Genomic DNA, 22,562 nt, shown 5'->3' on the forward strand with positions numbered 1-22,562 from the left:
CTAATCCTCTTCACAGTCTCTCAGTTTTCTCTGTCCCTTTCTGCCTGTATCATATCACCCCAACTTCACAAGGACTTTCCCCATCCTGCTCCTCCACACTCTCTGCAGCCCCATGCATGTCCTTCATGTATTGCCTTTGATTTGCAGAACGCCTTCCAAACCAATGACAGTGATTTTCAACAAGGCCCACCTGATTTCAATGCCTTTGAAGGCAGAGGTTGTCTTTGTTGTGAGTGATTATAACGCTACCTGCAAACACTGTAAAGAAACAGATGCCATCCTAGCTGAGGGCATGCTGTGACTTCTGTCTCACTAAAAGTACCAGAAGGTTGTGAACTCCTGGAGTACGGGGCATAGGAAAAACTGTAGAACAAATTCAAAAATCTAGTAAAAAAACCCAAACCTTCTCTAATTAGGTGACTAAGAAAAAACAACCAAACATAAAACCAAGATAAACATATCAAAGAACAGATCTGAAAGCCCATCCTCTGTCTCTCAACCCTTCTTTCAAACATCATCCTCTCTGCCGCACGTGCAAACTACAATAAATAAATTCTTAGTGTCTGATATGAAGAAGCTGAACTAGCCACCTCTGGGGTAGCCAGGCACTTCTGCATGTTTCTGATTAGCATTCGGTCCTTTGCTGGAGTCTTTTTTATCTGAGCCATCAACACTAATTGTTTCCAAAGTTGCAAATTATGGTAAGCTTTTTGGGGCAGTAAAATGTAATATTGACAGCAATGAACTCCAAAAGACATTGCAAAACTGAGTCAGTGGGCAAAAAGGTAGCAGATTGGCTTCACTAAAGGTAAGGTAATGTATCTAGGGAAAAGCAGTCTAAACTGGTCTTAGAGGTTGCTGAACTCTGAACTGGAAGTTGCAGCTCAGCAAGAGCTCTTGGAAGCACAGCTGACAGCTCTATGAAATTTCCAAGGCAATGACTAGCAGCAGACAAAAAAGTCAACGAAATGTTGGACATCATCAGGTACTGAGAAACAAGACCAATGGTGTAATTTTGAAGCTATTTAAATAAAACTTGAGTACTGCATACAGTTTGGTTTGGCCCCTGCACCTCAGGGAGGGAGTGGAGTTAAAAAAAGGCAGAGAGGAAGGGCAACTAAAATCATTAAGAAGAGAGATCAGTTGGCGTATGAGGAGGCAGTAAAAACACTGGGACTCTTCAGGCTGCAGAAGACAGGGTCCAGGGTGAATGCAATACAGATTTACAGAACTGCAGAGGCAGTGAATAGAGCAAACACTGCAAGGCTGCAAATACAGGACATGCAATAAAACTATTAGCATGAAAGCTCAAAACAGGTAAAAGAAAGCTCATCTTTGCACAGCAGTTAGTTAGTAGACTTCTGGAACTTGCTGCCACAGGGGGTTGCAAAGGCAGAGTACCAGAAAGTTGCAGAAGGGATTAAACAAATTAATGGATTCAAAAAGGGGTCAAAAAAATAATAGGAGTATATATACAGTTCTGGTTTCTGGGAGGCTACAAGGGGAATGGATTGCAAAAAGTATCCAGGCTTGCATAGTTACCCTGAACAGCATCTCCCAGTGCCACTGTTGAGGGCAAGATATTGGGCCAGGCAGCCCATTGCTCTAATGCACTAGGGCATTTCTTATGTTTTTATCATGCTCCTCTTGCTGAATAAATGTTAAATAACAGATGACTACTAGCTGGAAATAAAGGTATCCAAGAATATGGGCTACTGGAAAAATTAAAAAAAAAAAGAAAACACTGATTTGTACTAAATTTTCTGGAGTAGTGCCTAGTCAAATTATTTTTTTTGGCAAACAATTTTTTGTCATAAAATCTCAGTGGTTCCCCTGCTGGACATTAATTAATCTCATCTCCCATCACCTTAAATCAAGGAGAAGAAAGATTTTATACCAGCTCTTTGAGTTTCTAGTTCACAGGTCAGTGCTTACATCACACAAGTGGAATATCACTAGAAAATAAATGAAAATAAAGTTACAGCTGTGGGAAAATTCTTCTACGGGGAAGGTGTCCTGGGGCCTTTATCAGAAGATTTTGTTAATCTTTCTAATTATTCTTCATTTCAGGAAATTCAGTTAAACAAGCCTTTTTGTTGTTCCCTCAAAGTCCTGGATTCTCACACTGAACTCTTTCTAAACCAGGCTGTTTCTGACTCATCCCCATATAACTCTGGTTTAATACCACAGGATTGTTGAAATAAGTGGAAACAACGTTGGGAAGCTGAAGAGATAAAGGAATTAATATAAGCTATGCGAAAAATTTCAGTTCTTACTAAGGTAGCAACAGAGCTGAGTCTTAAGAGAAAGAAGCATCACAGCTCCATTTCTGACAGCAAATGCACTTGTGCAGAACTCATTCAGTGCTGGTCTCTCATGAAATCACATGGTCTTTTTTAAAATGGTGCGTGGAAAAATTTAGAGGTAGGTGAAATCTCAGGGTTATTACGTGTGGTTTATGCTATTTTCTAATACTTTTGAATTTGGAAAAGTATTGTTAAGCTTAACCGAATATTTTTAAAGCGTGAGTTCAGCAGCTCTCCAGATAAAAAGGCTCCAAACCAGAGTCTCTATTTCTCCTATTTTCAAAAAACGTCCGTAGAGCTAGTTTCAAGAGAAAATCCAGAAAGGACAGAGTTACTGGATGGCACTCTGCAGAAAGTACCCCTCAAAACCACCTAGAATGAAAGCTCTCTCTTCCCTTGGTCTCACTCTTACTACGGCCAGCATTTCTTGCTGGCACGGTGCATACAGACAAGGCCATACAGCATAACAGCAGCTATGAACAGAAATCCCACAGGACAGGTTATATGACCAATTCAGAAGTCTTCTGCAGAATGAAGCAAAACCAACGTCAGAAGAGGCGAGGCAGGTCCTACTTACTCTACTAAATCGAAGAGCTTCTTGGGTTCAGCTGGGGGCGGGTAGATGACTTCGTCTATGCATTTCCGGACACAGTTTGCATAGGCGGTGGAGATGTGGATGAAGGCCTCGAGGTTCTGCATCTGCCGGGCCAGCTCTAGGAGCCGCTGTGTGCCCATTACATTCAGTTGCAGGGCATGTCTAAAGAGGGCAGGTGAAGGAAACAAAATGCATCTCACTGGAAAGAATATACCAAAGCTGAGCATTATCCAAACACCAAATAATGAAAACACAAGCAAGGGGTCGCAGCAGTGGAAAGCTTCAATGAAATGTAAGGGCTAAACTAGCTTTCAAAGCAATGCTGTTGGATTCGCTGTTCTGGCCACAGAATGTCTCTCAAATATTTTTACTCAATTCAAAGGATCAGAGGTAACATTTCACTAACATCTCTACACGCGACACTTTTGCCACCCCTTCCTGGAACAAATATTTCCAACACACATGACCACTGAGGCATTATGGTTCCTACGGTACCCACTCAACTTTCTCCTTAAGGGACCACTGCTAAAACAGATAAATGCATGGTTCCAGTAAGCAGCAAAGGGTCCCTGGGCCCAGAAAAACAGATTCGTACTGAAGAAGACATAATTAGAGATAACAGCTTAAATTCCCAAGGAATGGAGATGAGAACTGGTAAGCATAAGAGAAAAAGAGTCCTGGTTAGCAAGGTTGACCTTGAAGCACCCAGCACAGCTAGAAGTTGTCCTAGTGACTATCTGCAATGGATCTCAGTGAACAGATGCTCAACTTTGTTGCCCGCTTTGTACTGGGAGAAAGACACTTTCCTGCACAGAAGGGAAAAGCCTAAGGAATATGCAATCTGTTCAGCCCAGGAGTGGAAGCTTTCAACAACACGTACAAGGTTATGAACAACGCTATCAACTACAGTGTACACTAAAGAAATTAATTACAGTAACGTTGAAGAGAAATTTTAAGTAGTCCAGATGAATGAAAACAGAAGCTAAGACTATGATTAATGTTTGGATCATGACATCTAAAGTTAGAGATACTTATTTTTTTTTAAGCATGCTGCTATTAAATAGCATTTTCTATAGACTTCTATTTCCTCCTGCCCTTCTAGCACGATGAATGCATCTACTTTAGCTACCCTTCATATGAAAGTTACTCCTTCGTGTACACTTCTATTTGATTGTATCCATTCTGAGAGGGGGTGATCAGAATTGCATTCAGAACACGGGCCCATCACTGATTTCTGCTGAGATGTTCAGAGTCCCTTTAGCCTTATAGGGGAATATCATCTAACCCTGGTGATTTGTTACTCTTTATTTTTTTCTGTTTATATTAAAACTGCATCTACTAATATTTCAATATAACACAGTTTCTCAGATTTCTGCCCTCAAGAGTTCCAGCTGGAGAATTCCCTAAATGTACTGCTTGTCGATGCCAATAATTCATTTAGTTTCTCTGTTGCTGCTTTTCTAGCATCTTGATAGCACTGCTTTTGCACCTCCCTTATCTATCAAGCTCTACATATTCTGTGGTAGGCCTTGCACTTCTGCCATGTTTAAAAAATATTTTTTTTTTGCATCATTAGCAAGTTGCTGCTCAAAATTCTTATTTGAGCAATACTGTGCTTTCACATTTAACTTGCTAGAACTGTTACCCATATGATGTATTTTATTATTCAGACAGGAGTAATTTGATTTCAACAACTTCTTATATTTTGCTGCTTAATCATATTGGATTTTCCTTGTTCTGTTAGAGAGATTTTGACAGATCACATGCAATCAGCCTTTAAATAGTTTCTACTGCCTGCAAGCAGATGACCATTTTAACTTTTTCTTTTAACTTCTTTCTAGCTATCCTCCTTATTAAAAATGTAGTTTCTCTTTGAAGTTAAATGTCACTGAGATGTATTTTCATAGCGTGTTCATTCGTGTATTGATTTAAGAACATTTATGGCTATTAATGCAGTGCAGTGCTTTGCTACTTTTATCTTGAGCCAGGTTCTACATATGGCTCAAGATTAAATCAAGAGCTGCTTCCTTTCTGGTGGGTTCTCTCATCAGTTGCAAAAAGCAATTATTTATGGTGGACACAGTGGAGATCTACTTAGCCTATGTAGAAGTAAATGAAGACTGACATTAATAATTGTGTTTTCTACTCTCACAGCTTTAACATTTTTCAAAAAACTGCGAGGATCTGGCAATCCAGATCATCTACATTGGTTTGTTGAACTTTACAAGTTGCACAGAAGGACTTATACATCCAGTCGTGGTTTAGTGTCTTATTTCTGCTGCTCTTTCTTAACGGAAAGCCTGCCTGGACAGGCACTCCCAAGGGACCTCCTTCAGAAATCGAGCATTTATTCTAAACAGTTAATTGCACCAGGTCTTGGGTATTTGTGATGATTGATAGGTGATCTTCTTGAACAACATATCGTTTCCCTCTTCAGTTACTCAGTGACAAAGAAAGGCCATTAACACTAGGTTTCGAGACAGACACAACATAGTTTCACTTCAAGCTGTCTCCAGCTAGTTCTGCCAAAACATCTCCCTCTTGACCTAAAACACACTTTTCCCTATCCCAATTTTAGGTCATGCTTTACTCCCTTACTATATCACAACCCAAGCTTGCAGTACTTCCTTCTGTTCCCATGGAAATCTGCCAAGATACTTCACTTTTGACGTGCATATGCACATGACATCTTCAGAGCATTTACATTGCACATTCACTGCAAAGCCACATGTAGCATGAAAACATAAGTGGAGAATTGTTACCGCAACTATACAGGAGATGCACTGAATGGCGTGCTATGGGCTACCGTGCATTCTGAATCATGCTTAAGCAAATACAGAAAGCAGGACATACTTCAGGGGTTCATCAAAGCGAACTGTTGCTGCACAGTGGAAGACAATATTGACCCGGGTCAGAAGCTCTTCCTCATCTTCAGCACTGATGGCCAGCTTGGGCTGAGTGAGTTCAGCATTAATAGGCTTAATCTTCTCGTGGAAATTAGGGCAATCTTCTCGGACCCTGTCAAAGACCTTGAAGCACAAACAGAGAGAGATCAGGTACAGAATTAGGCTACTGAGATCACTTTGATTAGTAGCCAGTCTGATTACACCAATCAATGAAATTGACACAAAAGAGAATGCCCGGTTCTTTCAGAGGGAGGTGGTAGAACAGTTAATTCACTTGTTCCCTTCCCATGGGAAAGGAACAGAACAAAAAATATAGGAGGTTATGCATTGCCCTGAAAAGATGAACGAATCTTCTCTGCACCACTCATTTCCTGGGACAGCCACTGAAATTCCTGTAGCTCCACATCTCCTGCAACCACTTGCTATTTGACCTCAAAGGCTGCCTGTAGGACCATAACAGGAGCTAAACAGGAGGAGGGCAGAGTGGGAAAGCCTGTGAAGCATTAGACTCAAGCAATTTTCCTGATGCTTTTACAAAGGACTTGAGGAGTGGAGGGGAGCAGGGCACATTCTGGCTCCTCCTCTTCCTTTGCTGCTCCTTGCCAACTGCCACTCTCTGTTCGTGTGGGATGCGTCCTGTGAGGATGGAAAGATGGGGAGCCTCAATAACCCATACTGCTAAGCCTGCTGACTGCCACCAGCACTTTTGCATGATGGGACAAGTGTGCAGCTTGTTGGCCTCTCAAGCTGTCTTCCAGCCCTTTTCCATCCATAGCTCTTTCCAATACTCATTTTCTGCCCAGTCTTCTGCAGAATGACAAGACTGTGCATCTGTCCACTAAGAAGATCCCTACATTTCCACATGCATTCTCTCTGATGGCTTGTCCAAAACCAGCATTTGGCACCCTGCTTTGCCTAAGATCCAAGATAGCAGGTGCCCTGAACAGCAAGATGACCATGCACAATCCTTCTGAAAGGAGAAGGAAATCAATACTGTCACCACCTGAAAAGTGTCTATGTAAAACCAGCAGTTTCCTCAGTTCCCATTTTTACTCTGTGAGTAGCTTGGAGTCACTGATAACAGTATAGCAGGTCTGGGTGCAGTTGTGCTTGTGCTGTGAAAGCAGACAGCTACTGCAGGTTCCACCTGGAGACCTTTTATTTGATAAATCAAATGAAGATGAAGCCCGAACTTCAAAATGCTCTGTGAGTTTGCTGGAGTAAGATTTGAAAAAACACCTTGAGTTACAGAAGTGTCTGCTCTAAGGGTTTTGTATTGCTGGCCAGCATTACTGTGTTTGAGCAACTTCAACTGAAATAACAGCACCAGCGAAGTCCAAAAAGCTGCTCCCTTTTGGGAGCAGAGTGACAAGAAGAAGGGTAGAAAGAATAAATGGGATAGAGAGGCTGCGGGATCTGAAGAGGCATAATCTAGATTTCCAAGGATAACCATGCTTCGAAGGTAACTAGCCTACTGACAGGAATGACTGAGTTCTGGGAAGGGCTGCTGGTAGAAGCCATCTGCCATGGCCTAAGAAGGGCCCAGACAAGCACTGCCAGGAGAGGCGGGGAATTGCTGAACCTGCCTCGGGGCAGGTGGACGGGCCAGCTGGCTTCTCAGTAGCTCTGTGTTTTTCGATTGTTTCCTCTACTCTCTTACTTTACCAGTAACGCTGAGTTTGTAAATCTCCTTACTGTCATGGTCTCTCGTTTCCCTAGAGGTTGCTCTGTCTTTGACTTGCCCAGTGCTTACGTAAGAGCAGGAATCATGTAACATAAATTAAACATACTAAAAGACATATGAAAGATTAAATTGGTGCTAATAGCAACAGTTTCTTGTTTGACTAAGGGGTTACCATCTTTCTACTTATCTGACAACCAAATCTAGATAACCTTGATGTTCTTAGGGATAAAGAAGTGATTAGAAAATCATCAGCCTTCCCCACTATGCAGCACACTGTGTACTTGACTTCATGCATTTCTCTTTAACACAGAGCTGCACATCCTGCATAAATCTGAAATTTGAGCAAGTTAACAAAAGTTATGACATGAATATGTCATTTAATTTCTCTCAGTTGTACCCAACTACATTTCAGCAATGTAGTCTAGGCCAGAGAATAGATTTCTAGACAGAGAAAGCTAATCATGGACAAAGATGTTGGTGAGAGCCAGCTGGGCTGTGGGAACTCAATTCCCAACAATTTATGTTTAGCACCGGGTACTAGCAGCATTAATGTCTGTAAAAAGCTTGTCTTCTAACAAGAGGACGCTGGAGTGGCCATCCAAATATGCATCATCTCATGAAAGACAGCACATGAACAAACCCTGATGAGACACACAAAATGGAAAGATTTCTCAGAGAACCCATGTAAGAGCAAGCTATATTTTTAAGAGTTTTAGGAGCAATTCTGCATTTGTTTGTTCTATTGCAAAGAGAGTGTAAAACTCCACCCAATGAGCATTATTTTATACTTGTTTTACTTTGGCATAAATAATGCAAAGGCATAGAAAGAATGAATCAGCCCTTTCTCCATTTCAGTCACAGTATATGAAAAGAAGAATAGTTTTTCTGCAGTGTCAGCCTTGATCGAATTTGGACAGTTATATTCTGCCTATGTGCCATCTCCTCCTGACATTCCCACTGCAGATAATATCCCCTTCAATATTTCTTTGCCTGCTGCTAGGTATTGCCTACTACTGCATGCCACTCAACAGCTGTAGTTTTTCACCCCCTCTAATGATTCACTGCGTTTCTCTGAAGGATGAAGGCGATTTCTAAATGCAAGCTCACAAATCAGCATACTGCTTTGGAAACCTTCTGGATCACAAGAACATTCAGTTCATCATTGCCATTAAATCAGATAACAGGAGCAGCTGTTTAATCAAAATCTGCTGCCTCTTTTATGGCATCTGAAGATTTCAGACTTCTCAGTGCTTTACAGCAAAGTGCAAGAAGATTTAAAAACAAAACAAATGCAGCTTATTCTATACTGTTTCCTACAGCTCCAGGAGTGTTTAACATAAAAGGTGATGAGTAGTCTGCAGGTAAACAATAATCGCATCTCTAAATGCTGATTAACTCACCCAGAGCATATATAATAAATCCCCAATAACTGCATGAGGCCTAAGGATTGTTTGATCTTTTCTTTTTAGAAGCTGTCTGCCAACACAAAATATATTCAAGGGATAGAAGTAGGCTGGTGTGCCGCACGGTTGGAACCGCATGAAAACACTGGCCAGGTCAGCAGTAATCCCAAAGTGATAAATGAATTGCCACAGAACTACAGTGAAGGGCAAGGAAAGATGCTCGATTTCAAGTTGTCCAATATTAATTAAACTGAGGGAAATCAGTAATAACATATCCTGCTTTTGGTGTCTTTTTGAGTGTCTTCATGCACTCCAGGGGCAACAATGCTGCTTTCACCAAAACTGAATAAATGAACCTAACAGCTGCTATTCTCATTTTAATCCTCAAAAATGGGTGCAAGTTCTCCATAGACTGTGCTGTCCCTCAACAGAGGTGAGAATTTCACTCTGAAGTTTGCTGATTTTTTCTTAGGTTATAATCAGGCAATTCCCATGTTGTAACAATAATCTAATTCCTGTGATTTCAATTTACATTATCAAGCACTTATTATGAAAACAGGACATCTAGAATTTCTCCCAATGTTATATTTGAGTGTGTTTGATGGGCATCTCTTTCCCAAAAATGCCCACTTAAGCTTTGAGCTCCCTTCCCAAAGGACGTCTGTAATTCTCTGTGTTCTCTGCTCTTGCCTTAAAGCATGCGATAGTCCAGAGAGATTTCTGCCCATCAATCCTTCAATCAGAATTTTTTCCATACCACAAAGATACAAAAACCTCAAAGAAAGGGCAAATTGCACATCTATGGAACAGTGCAGCTGAAAAATAAAGGAACCACTGAACAGTGTAAAATGCCAAAGGCTTTGCTTCTTTCTTAGGACACATTTTCAGTGAAGCAAAAATGAAGTATTGAAAAGTAGAGTGCCTAAGCCATGGTCTACTTTAAAAAGGAACTTGCTTGGGTTTGGTCTTATAACTGCCTTTCAAAGAAGCCTGGATAGTCCTTCCTTTTTTGGTCCTATCAGTCCTCACCCCTAAAAAACCGACTTACTGTAACAGGCACCATGCAGGATGGCACTTTGTTGAGAAACAAAAGTAGGAGAGAAAGCAATTCTCCTGTTCTCTTGGTAACGTTATCTAACACTATTTCTTGTGCTCTCCCATGACGTGAAGGATTCATCTTCCAAAGTGCTGAGTAAGCATGTCCCAGCAATGCAAGCCGTGGTGAGTGAAGGTGGGTGACTGCTCTTCATCACGGTACCAGTGGACGCTGTAACTCACTGTGGCTCTGTTCTGCACTGGAGACCTGCTGCTGCAGCCATAGCACTCACAGCTCGCCCTCTGCCAGATCAGGGCCAAACGCTTTGGTGACTGACCCAGAAAGCATCACATTTTAAAGCATGACCTAGAAAGGTAACCTTTTCTTCCTCCTGTGGTACAAACCCAACAATCAATCAAGGCATCCAAATTATGCTATTTTAACCAGATGTTGCAAGCTTTTTTTTTTTTTTTGTAAGACTAATAAAAAATGGTCTTCTCTGGTACACAGTGGGGCCAGGCGTGTTTAATAGGCACTGGGATATTAGTGTTCTCTAGAAGGAGTAGCAAAAGATGGTAACTTACATTATAGTATGTACGTTTCAAGGCATCGCTGTATGAGGACATTTAAAATGGAGAAAAATTAGAGAATTCCCACAAAATGAATCTCATAAATGAGGAACTACTGAGAAGATTAAAGTCAAGAGAGTCCAATTAAAAAAAGAAAAGCCAAAAGCTTTCAGATAAAAGAATGGAAGGGATTGAATAGCATAATTCAGGAGAATATAAGCATGAATTTCTTCTGTAAAGGAAATATAATCTATTCTAAGCAAGACACAGGCCAAGGGGTAAAACATCACAGCAACAATTCCTTTAAAGAGCAAGGTGTCCCACTGGATGTGTAGAATAATTTAAGAAGCCCCTCTTCTGAACAGAGTGTTGGTGTATAAAGCTGGGGAACAGCCTATATAGAGATACACAGAGTAAAACCCTGGTGCATACAACCCTCCGTGATTGCAGTGGCAGTATCATAAATAGACATCAGTGACGACCACAAATTTAAACTACTACAGGTACCAAAGTAATGAAAATAACTTGTTAAAAAACACCTGATCTCTGCAGTTTCATTCTGATGAAAGGTGTTACCCGGTTATGTTTGCCACTGATAAAATCCTCCAGTACAGTCTGGAAGGAAGCAAGGAAGGAAGGAAGGTATGCAACTACTTTTAGAATTGCCATTGTAGCAAATTTGAGAAATAATTGGGCAGCTTCTTGACATAAAGTAATTAGCCTGCAATTAATTTTTAGCCTGGTACATTTCCAGCAATAAGCATCAGGATTGCTCAGTCAAGAAATGTGTGAAAATGCAGCTCAGGAAGCGTTAATTGGGATAGAGCCTTTTTTTTGTTTCCCCCTTGTGCTCTCTCTGCCTCATTTCCTCTTTCAGAAAGTTGCTTTTAAGTATGGTTCTTCTCAAGGCAAATAAAGCATAATTCATCTAATCAGTCAGAAAGCATGCAGCAGTGTTCCTCATTATAGGAAAATGAATGGCTTATGCTTCAATCTAGAGCTATTACTTTCCCCTGAGTGGAGCTAATGTAGTGGAAATACAGTACCCATGACCAACATCTAGTAAACAAAACAGCTGATTATTTAAAGATAAAGACTACAGAAACAAAGAGATGACAGACAGTAAATTTCAATATAGGTCAGCTAAGGCTAATATGTATAGCCAGCTACTTAGGATGTGGTTTTAAATGGCCAATTTCCTTGAAAATTGGCTGCTGACACAGCCTGCTGATTTCTAGCAAGAATACTGGGGTTACGTGTCACTGAACCTGGAACAGTAAAAGGAGCTCTTTCAGAGACAGGCATTGTAGACAAGAGCATTAGGGACTTGACAGACATGGAAAAGCTTTCTGTGGTCGCTAGTACCATCTTATAGGTGGGTGGACAAGTTGCAGACAGAATACTGAGCCTTCTTACATTCATCACAGATGTTTCATGTGCCCCTGTGTGGTACTTAGATATCACTATCAGCATTTGATGGTGTGCTTGACATCTAAAACAGGGGAAAAATTTAAGTGCAGGGAAGGAGGATGGTAACACGTGGAGCTTTTCCTACAGGAACCATTTAACGCGTTTCTTCCCATGCATTTTCCAGAACTGTTTTCATTCTCATCCCTTCTCCATAGCTCCGTAGCTATGTGGGCATAGGTGCAAGGGGACTCAGTTGCCAAAGGGTGGCAGGAGCGCTTGGCTATGACCAGACTCCCATCCATTCCCCCTTCCTCAATGCCTACCATGAAGAGTTCACTACCGATTACTACATTACACTGCATGTACCTGGAAATGTTAATAAGTACAGAGTTATCCAGACATAGGATCTGAACCTGCTTTTCCATACCCATTGCCTTAATTAGAGACCTTTGAAGTTTCACTGTCAGGTTTTCTTGTGCACCAGGGAACTTCAGGAGTGTCTGCTGAGTCTCCAAGGCTAACCAGCCAGGAGTAAAGGCTGTGTCAAACACAGATGCCTACTTCTTGGAGATGTTCAAAGAAATGACCAAGAAAGACTTTCCCATTTGAAAGTACCTAACCAAAATCAGATTGACTTTTAGGAGTCTGTGGAGATTGTCATAGCAGCTAGACAGTGTGATCTCTTAATGCTGACTTGTAATTACATTAAAGCATGCTATATATGGCAGGTGCAGAACTCTGAGGTTCCTCCCTTCTGAAAATATGTGTACAGTCATGAAGATGGTGTGGAGTGGGGTTTTGGGGAAGCGAGGGGACCACATGCAGGCAGCAGATCCAAAGCATGCTTTCAGACATGACTCCCTTCCACACGGAGCCTTAGTAGGGAGAGGCAGGCCAGGCAGAGCTACCCACAGCTACACACCTGGCTGACCAGGTATGCCTGGCTCGTTAGGTCACACAGAAGGAAAGAAGACACAGAGCAGCCCTGCAAATCAGTGAGACACGGTCCTGGCTGCAGAAGAATCGCTCTCAGTTGTGAAGCTTCACCGGATGGAATGATGTGAAAAATTAGGTGGCGATCACAGATGAAATACAGCACAATGGCATCCGTGGCCAGCTGCAAAACAGCTGACCCAGCACAACACAATCCGCATCAGCTCTGCGCAGCAGTCTTGTTTATACAAACGATCATATCCTCTGATGGCTGGAACTGGTTGAGCCCCACGGAAGTCTTGGGGTCTGCCTGGCAGTGTCTCTGTGTGTTAGACCACACAGTAACTCACAACGTCACTTTTTAGTGAAAAGAAGAGTTCTGCTGAAAAGTCACTGAGGGATTCCCCACAACTAGTGACGGCCAGGCAACCTTATCTCAGCCAGACCCTGAGGGTACTTCTCCTTCTGCTACAATGCTGTTTCCAAAGAGGATAACCAGGCGCACTGGCTGTCACACAGATACAGCTGAGGCAACCAGCACATAACCTGTATAATATACAGTGCTGGTACGCAATTCAACATTTTGTTTCAAGGACAACTCCGTGGGTGCATCTGGGCCCTACAGCTCCCACAAGTACATCTGAGAAGGTCTTGAGATACTCTGCTCTGAACTTGGGCCCCTCCAAAGAGCTCTTCCAAAGGAATGACTGCAGCAGTTGTGGCAACCTAGGGCGGATGTCCTGCACTTCCATACTCACTTATTTAAGAGCCCTGACCTCTTCATGAGGCATTAAGGAAAGAATGCTGTCGTGAAGAGGATCACAGGTAATGTGGACACCAAAGTTCACCTTGATTAGTAGTGTAAGGGAGGTAAAAATCCTTTGATGTCACACACAACAGAAGTTGAACAAATCAAGGCAAACATATAAAATATTTAAAGCTACTCAAATAAAAAAAGATAAATTTAAAAGGTTGTAGTAAGATGGCACTCAAGCATAGAGAGCTGAACATCTGGTAAATGAGTACAGTAGAACAGTAAGTCCCTCTCCTAGCATGAACCACGCTAGAAGATTCTGGGATGTGAGGAGCAGGCAGTCAGCCAATGGTAAGGGCCTTGTGCTGAACCTCCATCACCCAAGAGAGCCAACGAATTCTGTGGAAATACCTATACCTGGAAACTAAACTGTGCCAGGTTATGTTCCTGGGCACTGGAACTCAATCACCCGTATTGTTGCACTGTTAGAAGGGTTTTAACACAATTTAGGCCTGAACCAACTACCAGAAAGATGAACAAGTCCCTGGTTACAAGTGAGGAGTTAGCCTGGGACAGGGGCTTTTCCCAACAGATATGCCACAGGTGGCCATGATGTTTTGGAGAGTAAGAAAATTTAATGGCATGAATGTAAGTCATTTCATGCAAGCTGGTCTTGGTGCCTGAAATTCATCCCAAGAACATTCAATTTATGGACATTGCCAAGCAGTACAATTATTTAGACAGGGAAGTTTTGCATTTACCTAGGACAATTTCTCATTTCATCATTTTTCTTCTGTGTTCACATCTAATACAAATATTCTGGCCTTCTTATGCCATTCCATATGCATTTTTGCTACGTTCATCATGACAATGTAATTTTTTGATTGGTGTTTAAAAGAAAAGTACTAAGCCCAGGTAACTCAGTCTGTCAAATATCTGCTTCCTTTCATTGCTGTCACTTAACTGTACTAATATTCTCATAGTAAGGCTACATGCAGCACACACAGTAAGTAAACAAACCAGAGAATTACTGGGAGATGATCAGAATGTACTGCAATTTATGAAACTAATAGGAAAAGCAGGGACAGTACAAGAAGTGAAGGCACTTGTGAAAAAGAGACCAAGTCCAGTGAAGAAGAAAACAGTTGAGATTCTAAGAAAACTTCTAAGTTAACCATTATAAACTGTTTTTCTGTAGTGTCACTATTCCAAGCAAGCAAGGAAGTAGAGTTACAAGTAATCCTTGATTTCCATCCAAGGAGCCTTCAGCTTAGGGAATTTAAAACTTCTTTAAGAAGATAGAACCATCTGTCCAAATAGCGTCCAGCTACTTACAACGCAGTGTGGCTCTGCAAGTACCACTCTTACCGGAGACCAGCTGTAATTAATGGCTCTGATTATGGCCAATTCTCAGAAGAATCTGTGGAAACCCTTCAGAAATGGTTGCAGAAGCTCATGTGCAAGCCTGACAGCTGTATTCAACCTTCTCTCTGAATCCAGTCTCTTTGCATGTTACATAAAACACGGACCGCTTTCTGTATTTGAGACCTCTTTTGACAGTGCTTGGATCAATTGGTTCTGCCCATAATAAACATTCTTAAAATTCACCTCTTCCTGTCATGAGTATAAAAATAATATAAGCAGTCCCACTGAAGTGTGTCAAATTATCCTGATGCAAGGAAAAAGCAAATTTGGCCCATGAAGTCCATACCCGCCTTTTGGCGTGTGTGCTCCCTTTTCCACTAGCTTGGGTCTCATCAAGCAGGAGGTGTAGTCTTGTTTCAGAATAAAGGCAAACTGTTGTTAGGAGGGCCACTTAACGTCTGCTTGTGATAGTAACACTTCTACCAGGAGCAGATGTCGCTCACTTCCCAGTACAAAGATCAGAGCATTACCACAGATGGCTCGGTTACACCATGCGAAAATTTTCTCCCTGCCCTTCCATTGCAAGTGTTCCTGACTAGAATGCTCTGACAGGGCTGATGGTTAAGAGAAAAGCCAGATGATGTTTCAGGCACCCTGCAAGACTCTTCCTCTTTAAGGCAGTAAAAGATAAGAATGAGTTTTGTTTGCAGTCAGGTAGGAGTTTCTCTCTCCCTCTCTCTCTTTTAAAATCATAGAGAAAACCAGATATTTTAGTATGGAAGGAAACATGCACACATTTTAAAGAAGATCAGGAAAGCCATATCAAGTATCCTTAAGCCAGGCTCAGGTTTATCTCACTCTGGCATCTCTCAGAGACTCTTACATCAATCAACCATTACAAGCCCGACTTATCATCTTTGGCACTCCTATTAATTGTTCCAGCTAAAGCCATAATGTTAAAACTTTCTGGTCAGAGGACCTGTGACTCAAGACATCTTTCACACTGACATGCAGTCTTCATCTCACTCCCAAAATACCCCAAATACTGTAAATCTATTAATAGAAAAGTTATTTTTCTCTCCAAGTATATTTTCATCTCATACTCCTTCCAATGGAGACCAAAGAGAAGAATTCATGTAAGCTGAAATGGCATTCATGTTTTCTGCATGCCCTGCCTTTGGCTTCTAGATCTAGATTTCACCAATTAATTTTACACTACCCAGTTCATACAAGGCAGAAAAATGAGCACCCAGGCTAATTATGCTTCAGGTCTAACAAATCACTTGTCCGTGTGTTACCAGAATGAGCAACGTTTTCAACTAGGCTGAACAATAAAAAGTTGTTTGTACACAAAAGTCTCCCCATCTGTCTGAGAAGGGATTACTGTTAATGAGCCTGTGTCCTTGGCCCTAGTCCTAGGAGGTTATAAATTACTTCAATGCTTTAATCTACTGGCGAAAAACCCTGGCTGAAGGAGAGGAGAAGAAACAAGCAGAACATGCCATAACCAACTACCTGTACTGAAATGCACCTCTCATCCCACATAGTGGTTTCACAGAAAGGAAGTACACAATGTTCTGTAAATACTACTTGCACAAGGCTATACATCCTAACTATATACCTAACTGAGGGAAGTAAAACTCATCTCTATATTAAGCCTCCACTTGTTCTGCCATATTCGGTAGAGGCAGCCCATCAATTGCCCAGATTCCCTGGGGAAAAAAACACCACACCAATGCTTGAAGATCTGCCCCAAACTACACAGCCCATAAAGTTAGCAAACAGCTTTCTGTAAAGAGCGATAAGATGTAAGCAGGAGGTCCTGATGGAACACTAAGCCTCATAACTAGGTAAGACATCTACTGGGAATGAGGAAAGTCATTAGAACAGTTCAAGGACAATGAGGCTGCACGAGCACAAAAACAGAATGTGAAAAAAAGTGTTCCTCTGGTGCTGTGGTATGCAGACTTGCACAGGATGAGAAACTGCTTGTGCTTAATTGGAACTAGGTAGAAGAGTTAAGGTTAAAATAAAGTGATTTGACTTAGGAAAAAAATAACTGGGGACAGACTGTTTGAGAGGAGTTTTGATGGAGAAGGAGAGCTGCAAGGGTGCTGAGAAGACACATCCAGAAGCAGAAAAGTGGGAGATGAGTTATAAAATCAGGTACAGAATAAAGGAGGACATGACTTTTTGTTAGGAGGAGTGTGGACACCTACAGATGGTGATGAAGCTGACCTTTGAATCCAAGTCCACAAGGATGCCAGAGGAACCCCCATTGGAGACTCCGTCATGTCTTTGTCTGAAAGACTTGGTGTGTGAGAGTGGAAAAAGGAAGGACAGAGTTGCATCCTAATTCTAAATAGAGGGAAAGCAAGACAGGTAGAATTGTAATTCAATAGTAGTTGGGTGTGATTCATATGACTTAAGAATGATAATCAGTAGCTTTACAGTTGTGTATGCTTTTAGATTAATAATAATTTAATTGCTTTACTTGTCTTTTAGTAGTGTATTGCTTAATTTAAAAACATCGTAGTCTCTTAATTCAGTTATGCCTCAAGCCTTCAAACTGAAGGGGAGACTCAGACTCATAAAGCAACATAGGGCTACCACCTTTGGCTCACCAGCCTGAAACACCAGCTCTACCCGTTAATCAATAGGGGCAGCCTTCAACCCATCTCCAGATGGATGCTCAGACTCCCACCCAACCAGTCTCTGTCTCCATCCTCCCACCAAATGACATCTGTAATTCACAGATTCCAAAACACTTTTAACAGACATTTATCTTTGTGTTCTTCAACTTTCTGAGCTCAGCTCATGACAGTTCTCTTTCTTACATTTGTATAAAAAAAATGGCAAGCCTGCTGGTATATTATGATCTTAAAGAGTTTATGGGATGGCTTCACAGTGTCGTCCCTGTCAACCTGAGGGAACCATGGCAGCACGAACAGATCTTCAGCACTGAACTCAACTGTGGTAGAGCGACTCTCTTACTCTCTTGGTCCCCTGCCTTCCCTCATGCCTTCCTTTTGCAGTACTTTTTTTCTGGTACTGTAATTATCACTTACTTCCACCTCTTTGGGACCCCAAGTACCATATGCAATTTGTGATCCCCAGAGCAGCTGTATGGGGTCGCCAAGCATGAAAGTGGAAGTACTGCTGTGCTATAGCTACAGAAAATGGTCTCTGAGGTAGCACATGCCCTAATGGTGAACTTGTGTCTTGGATTCTCCAGTAGTATGCAAGCTAATGGCCAAATATCTCATATATGGATTCCTCTAAATTCAGAGGTATGATGTTTTCAGACTAATTTTTGCAGCAAAAGTGTTTTTAACTCACCAGGTTAGCGGGGCTCTGAGGAAAGAAGTATGGGGAGGAAAATCCTAGTCTGTGCAATTTTCTTTACATTGAACATCTTATGGTGGCTCATCCCTTTCAAATGAAAAGCATTCAGTTTTGGCATCTTCTCTCCAGGGATAATAGCACAGCTATTATCTCCCCATCATTTACTCAATTCATCACTCAGAGCATTGCAATATTATCTAATTCAGAGAGAGCAAAAATGTACTAAACCAAGAATATCTTCTTCCCTTTTACACTGGAAGAGATGACTTTCCAAAATACTGTGTTTCCTTCCCTCCCACAGGCCTAAAAGCATCCCCTGAAGAGGCTCAAATTATATAATAATATCTGCTCATCACTCTCTGAACCAAGAGAAATAACAACTAACAAACAATGACGCTGACAATGCTGGAGCTATCTGTGTCCTATGAGGTATGGAGATCAGCAACGTGCCATTATAGAAAAAGAAGCTCAGGAGATCATCTCCAAGATTAAAGCCCGCTTCCAAAGGGATGCTAATCTATGCTGGGGGTTGCAGCCATGGAGATATGCGTTTCCTTTCATGTTGCTCAAAAGACCTTGACAGTTTAGAACATGATTTTACAAGGCCAGATGCCAATTCTGAAACATTACTGCAGGATGTTTTGTATGGGTAGCCTTTAGCTCTGCAGTTAAATATCAGTTATTGTTGCTAAGAATGGTTCAGAGCACATATAATCATTTATTTAAAAACTGGATGTGTTTACTGTAATGCCAAAGGGAAGTAGAATTAAGTCTCAGAATGCTTCGTACTGCTTCTATTAAACCTAAGTGAAACTCTGCCTTGTCTGCTTCATATTTAGTAGCAGCAGCAGAGTACTTTGGACAACTGGCTTAGAGGTCTGGTTGAGAATTTCCCACTACACTCCGGCCAGCTCTAAATTAAAAAGATGCGGACTTTAAAATAATCTCCCCCTGAGATGTGCTAGCTCTGCAGGGCTAATAGACCTAAAATTGCCTTTCAGTAAATATAGAGACCAAATGAGTCCTGAAAAATTACTGCCAAGTAAGAAGGGGCCACTTATTTAACAGCTTTCAGTTGTCGCACTGGTAAAATTGAGATGCTGTTTATCTAATTCCCAGCTGGTGGGATGGTTAAACACCCTGAAAATGAAACACCAGCATATCAAATGGCTGGCAAGGAGCTCTTAAGAGATTACTCATGACTGAGCAAATAGTCCACAGTACTGGGTACTTCTTCTGTAGGCGAAAATCTCTTTCATGGGGAGAGACTTTAATCCACCCACTCAGCAACCTGGTGTCAGAAATCGTTCTGTATTGGTCATGAAAGTCATTATCGGTGCTGATAATTAAACCATGACCTTTAAGGTATAAATACATTTATATTAACAATAGTGGACTGAAATGAGCTTAACTGAAGAATTTGTCCATTTTAGCTCTGTATGTATTAGCGGGTCTAATGATGTTTTCTGAAATCTTTCTTTATGCAAACTACCACCTCCCCAGGGAGCTGCAGAGAGGGGCACTTCTAGCCTCACAGGCAGGCAATTACTATTGCACCTTTGTGGCTCCCACCGCTCTGCAGCAGGACACATCTGCGACAGACAGGCAGCACAGTCTCCTGCTCCTTCAATTCCTCCCACATTCGAGAATCCACATAACCGGGCAGCTGCCCAATGAACAGACCTGTGCTGGTGGCCGTAGGAGGCAGCCCAGGCAAGGCAACCACATCTGAATTGCTACCAATGGCTCAAAGGTACCTACTGGTCATCCCCAGGTACTGTTTATTACTCTGTTTTTTCTCTCAAGACCTTTGGAGATTCCCTCAGAAATTCTCAATGATTTTCTACACCACCTTCAAGCAGATAGATGCAAATCCGTAGAGGCAAAATTTCTGCTAGTGAAGAATTCTTTATTTTCGTTCCAAGTTTCAAGTGCCTGGTTTTCTGCCCTCCTGTGCTCAATGATAAATACATCAGCATTTTAAAAAGAAACAGCTCAGAGAATCATTTCCATAGCAAAGCTATTAAAAAACAATTTCTTTACCAGGGAGAAGTACCACCGTCAAGTATACAACAGCCAGCCTTGCTTCATAGTTCATTTTTGTGTTTATATTATGGTTATCTTTCATATTTCTATTCTTCAGGAAATCAGCTTGATAGATTCATTTTTTTTTGAGAGTTGGTCTTAGTCACTAGAGACTGTTCACCAAGAACCATCTGTTCCCCAAGATTTCCCTCCCACACACCATGGTAAAATTACGCCTACAATGAGTTTCTTCTATTAGGAAAGAAACAACTATAACAAGCTAGGTGACATGAGCCCCCAGGGAGACAACACAAGTACTCATGTCTTTGTTCATAATTATCATAAAGCATTTATGTGCAATACCCATTACTCAAAACTGACTTTGGAGGGTAAGTGAACTTGTCTACCCTTTCCTCTGAGAGTCAGAATTTAATCCTAAAAATGATGCTCTAAGCCATCTCTAAGAACAGATGAGGAAATGTAAAAAATATGCTCTACACCACAGCTGGGGAGAATGGCCCTACCTGGAGCCTCTGGCAGAAAGCACCAGGGGAGACTGGAGGTTGACCCCTAGGGTTTTGGAGTCGGGGGTATAGAGGATCTGAGGCCCACTATACTCCAATTGAAAGAGATATTGGCAGCATATGAAGGGGTTCGAGCTGCTTTGGAAGAGGTTGGTACTGATGCACAGATCCTGCTGGCACCCCGACTGCCGGTGCTGGACTGGATGTTCAAAGGGAGGGTCCCCTCTACACATCATGCAACTGATGCTACATGGAGTCAGTGGGTCGCACTGATCACACAATGGGCTCAAATAGGAAACCCCAGTCATCCAGGAATCTTGGAAGCGATCATGGACTGGTCAGAAGGCAAAGATTTTGGAGGTGATGCATGCTGAAGAGGTCCCACTGTATAATAAACTGCCAGAAAATGAGGAGCAATATGCCCTTTTCACTGATGTGTCCTGTTGTCTTGCGGGAAAGCATTAGAGGTGGAAGGCTGCTGTATGCAGTCCTATATGACGAATCGCAGAGACTGCTGAAGGAGAAGGTGAATCGTGTCAGTTTGCAGAGGAGAAAGCCTCTGGCTTTGGATATTGCTGAAAGAGAAAAATGGCCAGTACTTTATCTCTTTATCTCTTATTGACTCATGGATAGTGGCAAATGCCCTCTGGGGTTGATTACAGCAATGGAAGCAGAGCAACTGGCAGCGCAGAGGCAAACCCATCTGGGCTGCCGCATTGTGGCTTGGTGGAGAACCTGGTTGTAAAACTACATCACATAGATGCTCACATACCCAAGAGTCAGGCTGCTGAAGAACATCAAAACAACCAGCAGGCGGATCAGGCTGCTAAGATTGAAGTGGGCCAGGCGGATCTGGACTGGCAACATAAGGGTGAATTAATTCTAGCTTGGTGGTCCCATGACACCTCAGGCCATCAAGGAAGAGATGCAACATACAGATGGGCTTGTGATCGAGGGGTGGACTTGACCATGGATACTACTGCACAGGTTATCTATGAATGTGAAACGTGCTGCAATCAAACAGGCCATGCAGTTAAAGCCTCTCTGGTATGGAGGACGGTGGTTGAAATATAATTATGGGGAGGTCTGGCAAATTGATTATATCACATTCCCACAAACCCACCAAGGCAAGGGCTATGTGCTTACAATGGTGGAAGCAACCACCGGATGGCTGGAAACATATCCCGTGCCCCATGTCACTGACCGGAATACTATCCTGGGCCTCAAAAAGCAAGTCTTATGGTGACATGGCACCCCAGAAAGATTTGAATCAGACAACAGTACTCATTCCTGAAACAACCTCATAGACACCTGGGCCAAAGAGTATGCCACTGAGTCACAATCCTATCATGTACCAGCCTCCGGGAAAATTGAACAAAACAATGGACTGTTAAAGACCTCACTGAGAGCAATGGGTGGTGGGACATTCAAACACTGGGGTACACATTTAGGAAAAGCCACTCAGTTAGTCAATACTAGAGGATCTGCCAACTGAGCTGGCCCTGCCCAATCAAAACTCTTATGTACTGTAGAAGGGGATAAAGTCCCTGTAGTGCACATAAAAGATATGCTGGGGTATTCCTGCCTCGGGCAAAGGCAAACCCATTAGTGGGACTGCTTTTGCTCAAGGACCTGGATGCATTTGGTGGGTGATGCAGAGGGATGGGGAAGGCCAGTATGTACTTCAAGGGGATTTGATTTTGTGTG

The 22,562-nt window shown here is 42.0% G+C and overlaps 1 protein-coding gene across 1 annotated transcript in view; it reads right to left on the reverse strand.

Moving 5' to 3' along the window:
• FAR2 (fatty acyl-CoA reductase 2) overlaps positions 1–22,562 on the reverse strand; it is a 152,548-nt gene that overhangs the window by 32,400 nt on the left and 97,586 nt on the right. Inside the window, exons 3-4 of the mRNA XM_009636533.2 lie at positions 5,755–5,930; positions 2,884–3,063 (exon numbers count right to left, since the gene is read on the reverse strand). Coding sequence (XP_009634828.1) covers positions 2,884–3,063; positions 5,755–5,930 — 356 coding nt within the window. The remainder of the gene's footprint in view (positions 1–2,883; positions 3,064–5,754; positions 5,931–22,562) is intronic.

Source organism: Egretta garzetta, unplaced genomic scaffold (assembly GCF_000687185.1).
Source record: "Egretta garzetta isolate BGI_Z169 unplaced genomic scaffold, ASM68718v1 scaffold293, whole genome shotgun sequence".
In the NCBI taxonomy this organism is placed as follows: domain Eukaryota; kingdom Metazoa; phylum Chordata; class Aves; order Pelecaniformes; family Ardeidae; genus Egretta; species Egretta garzetta.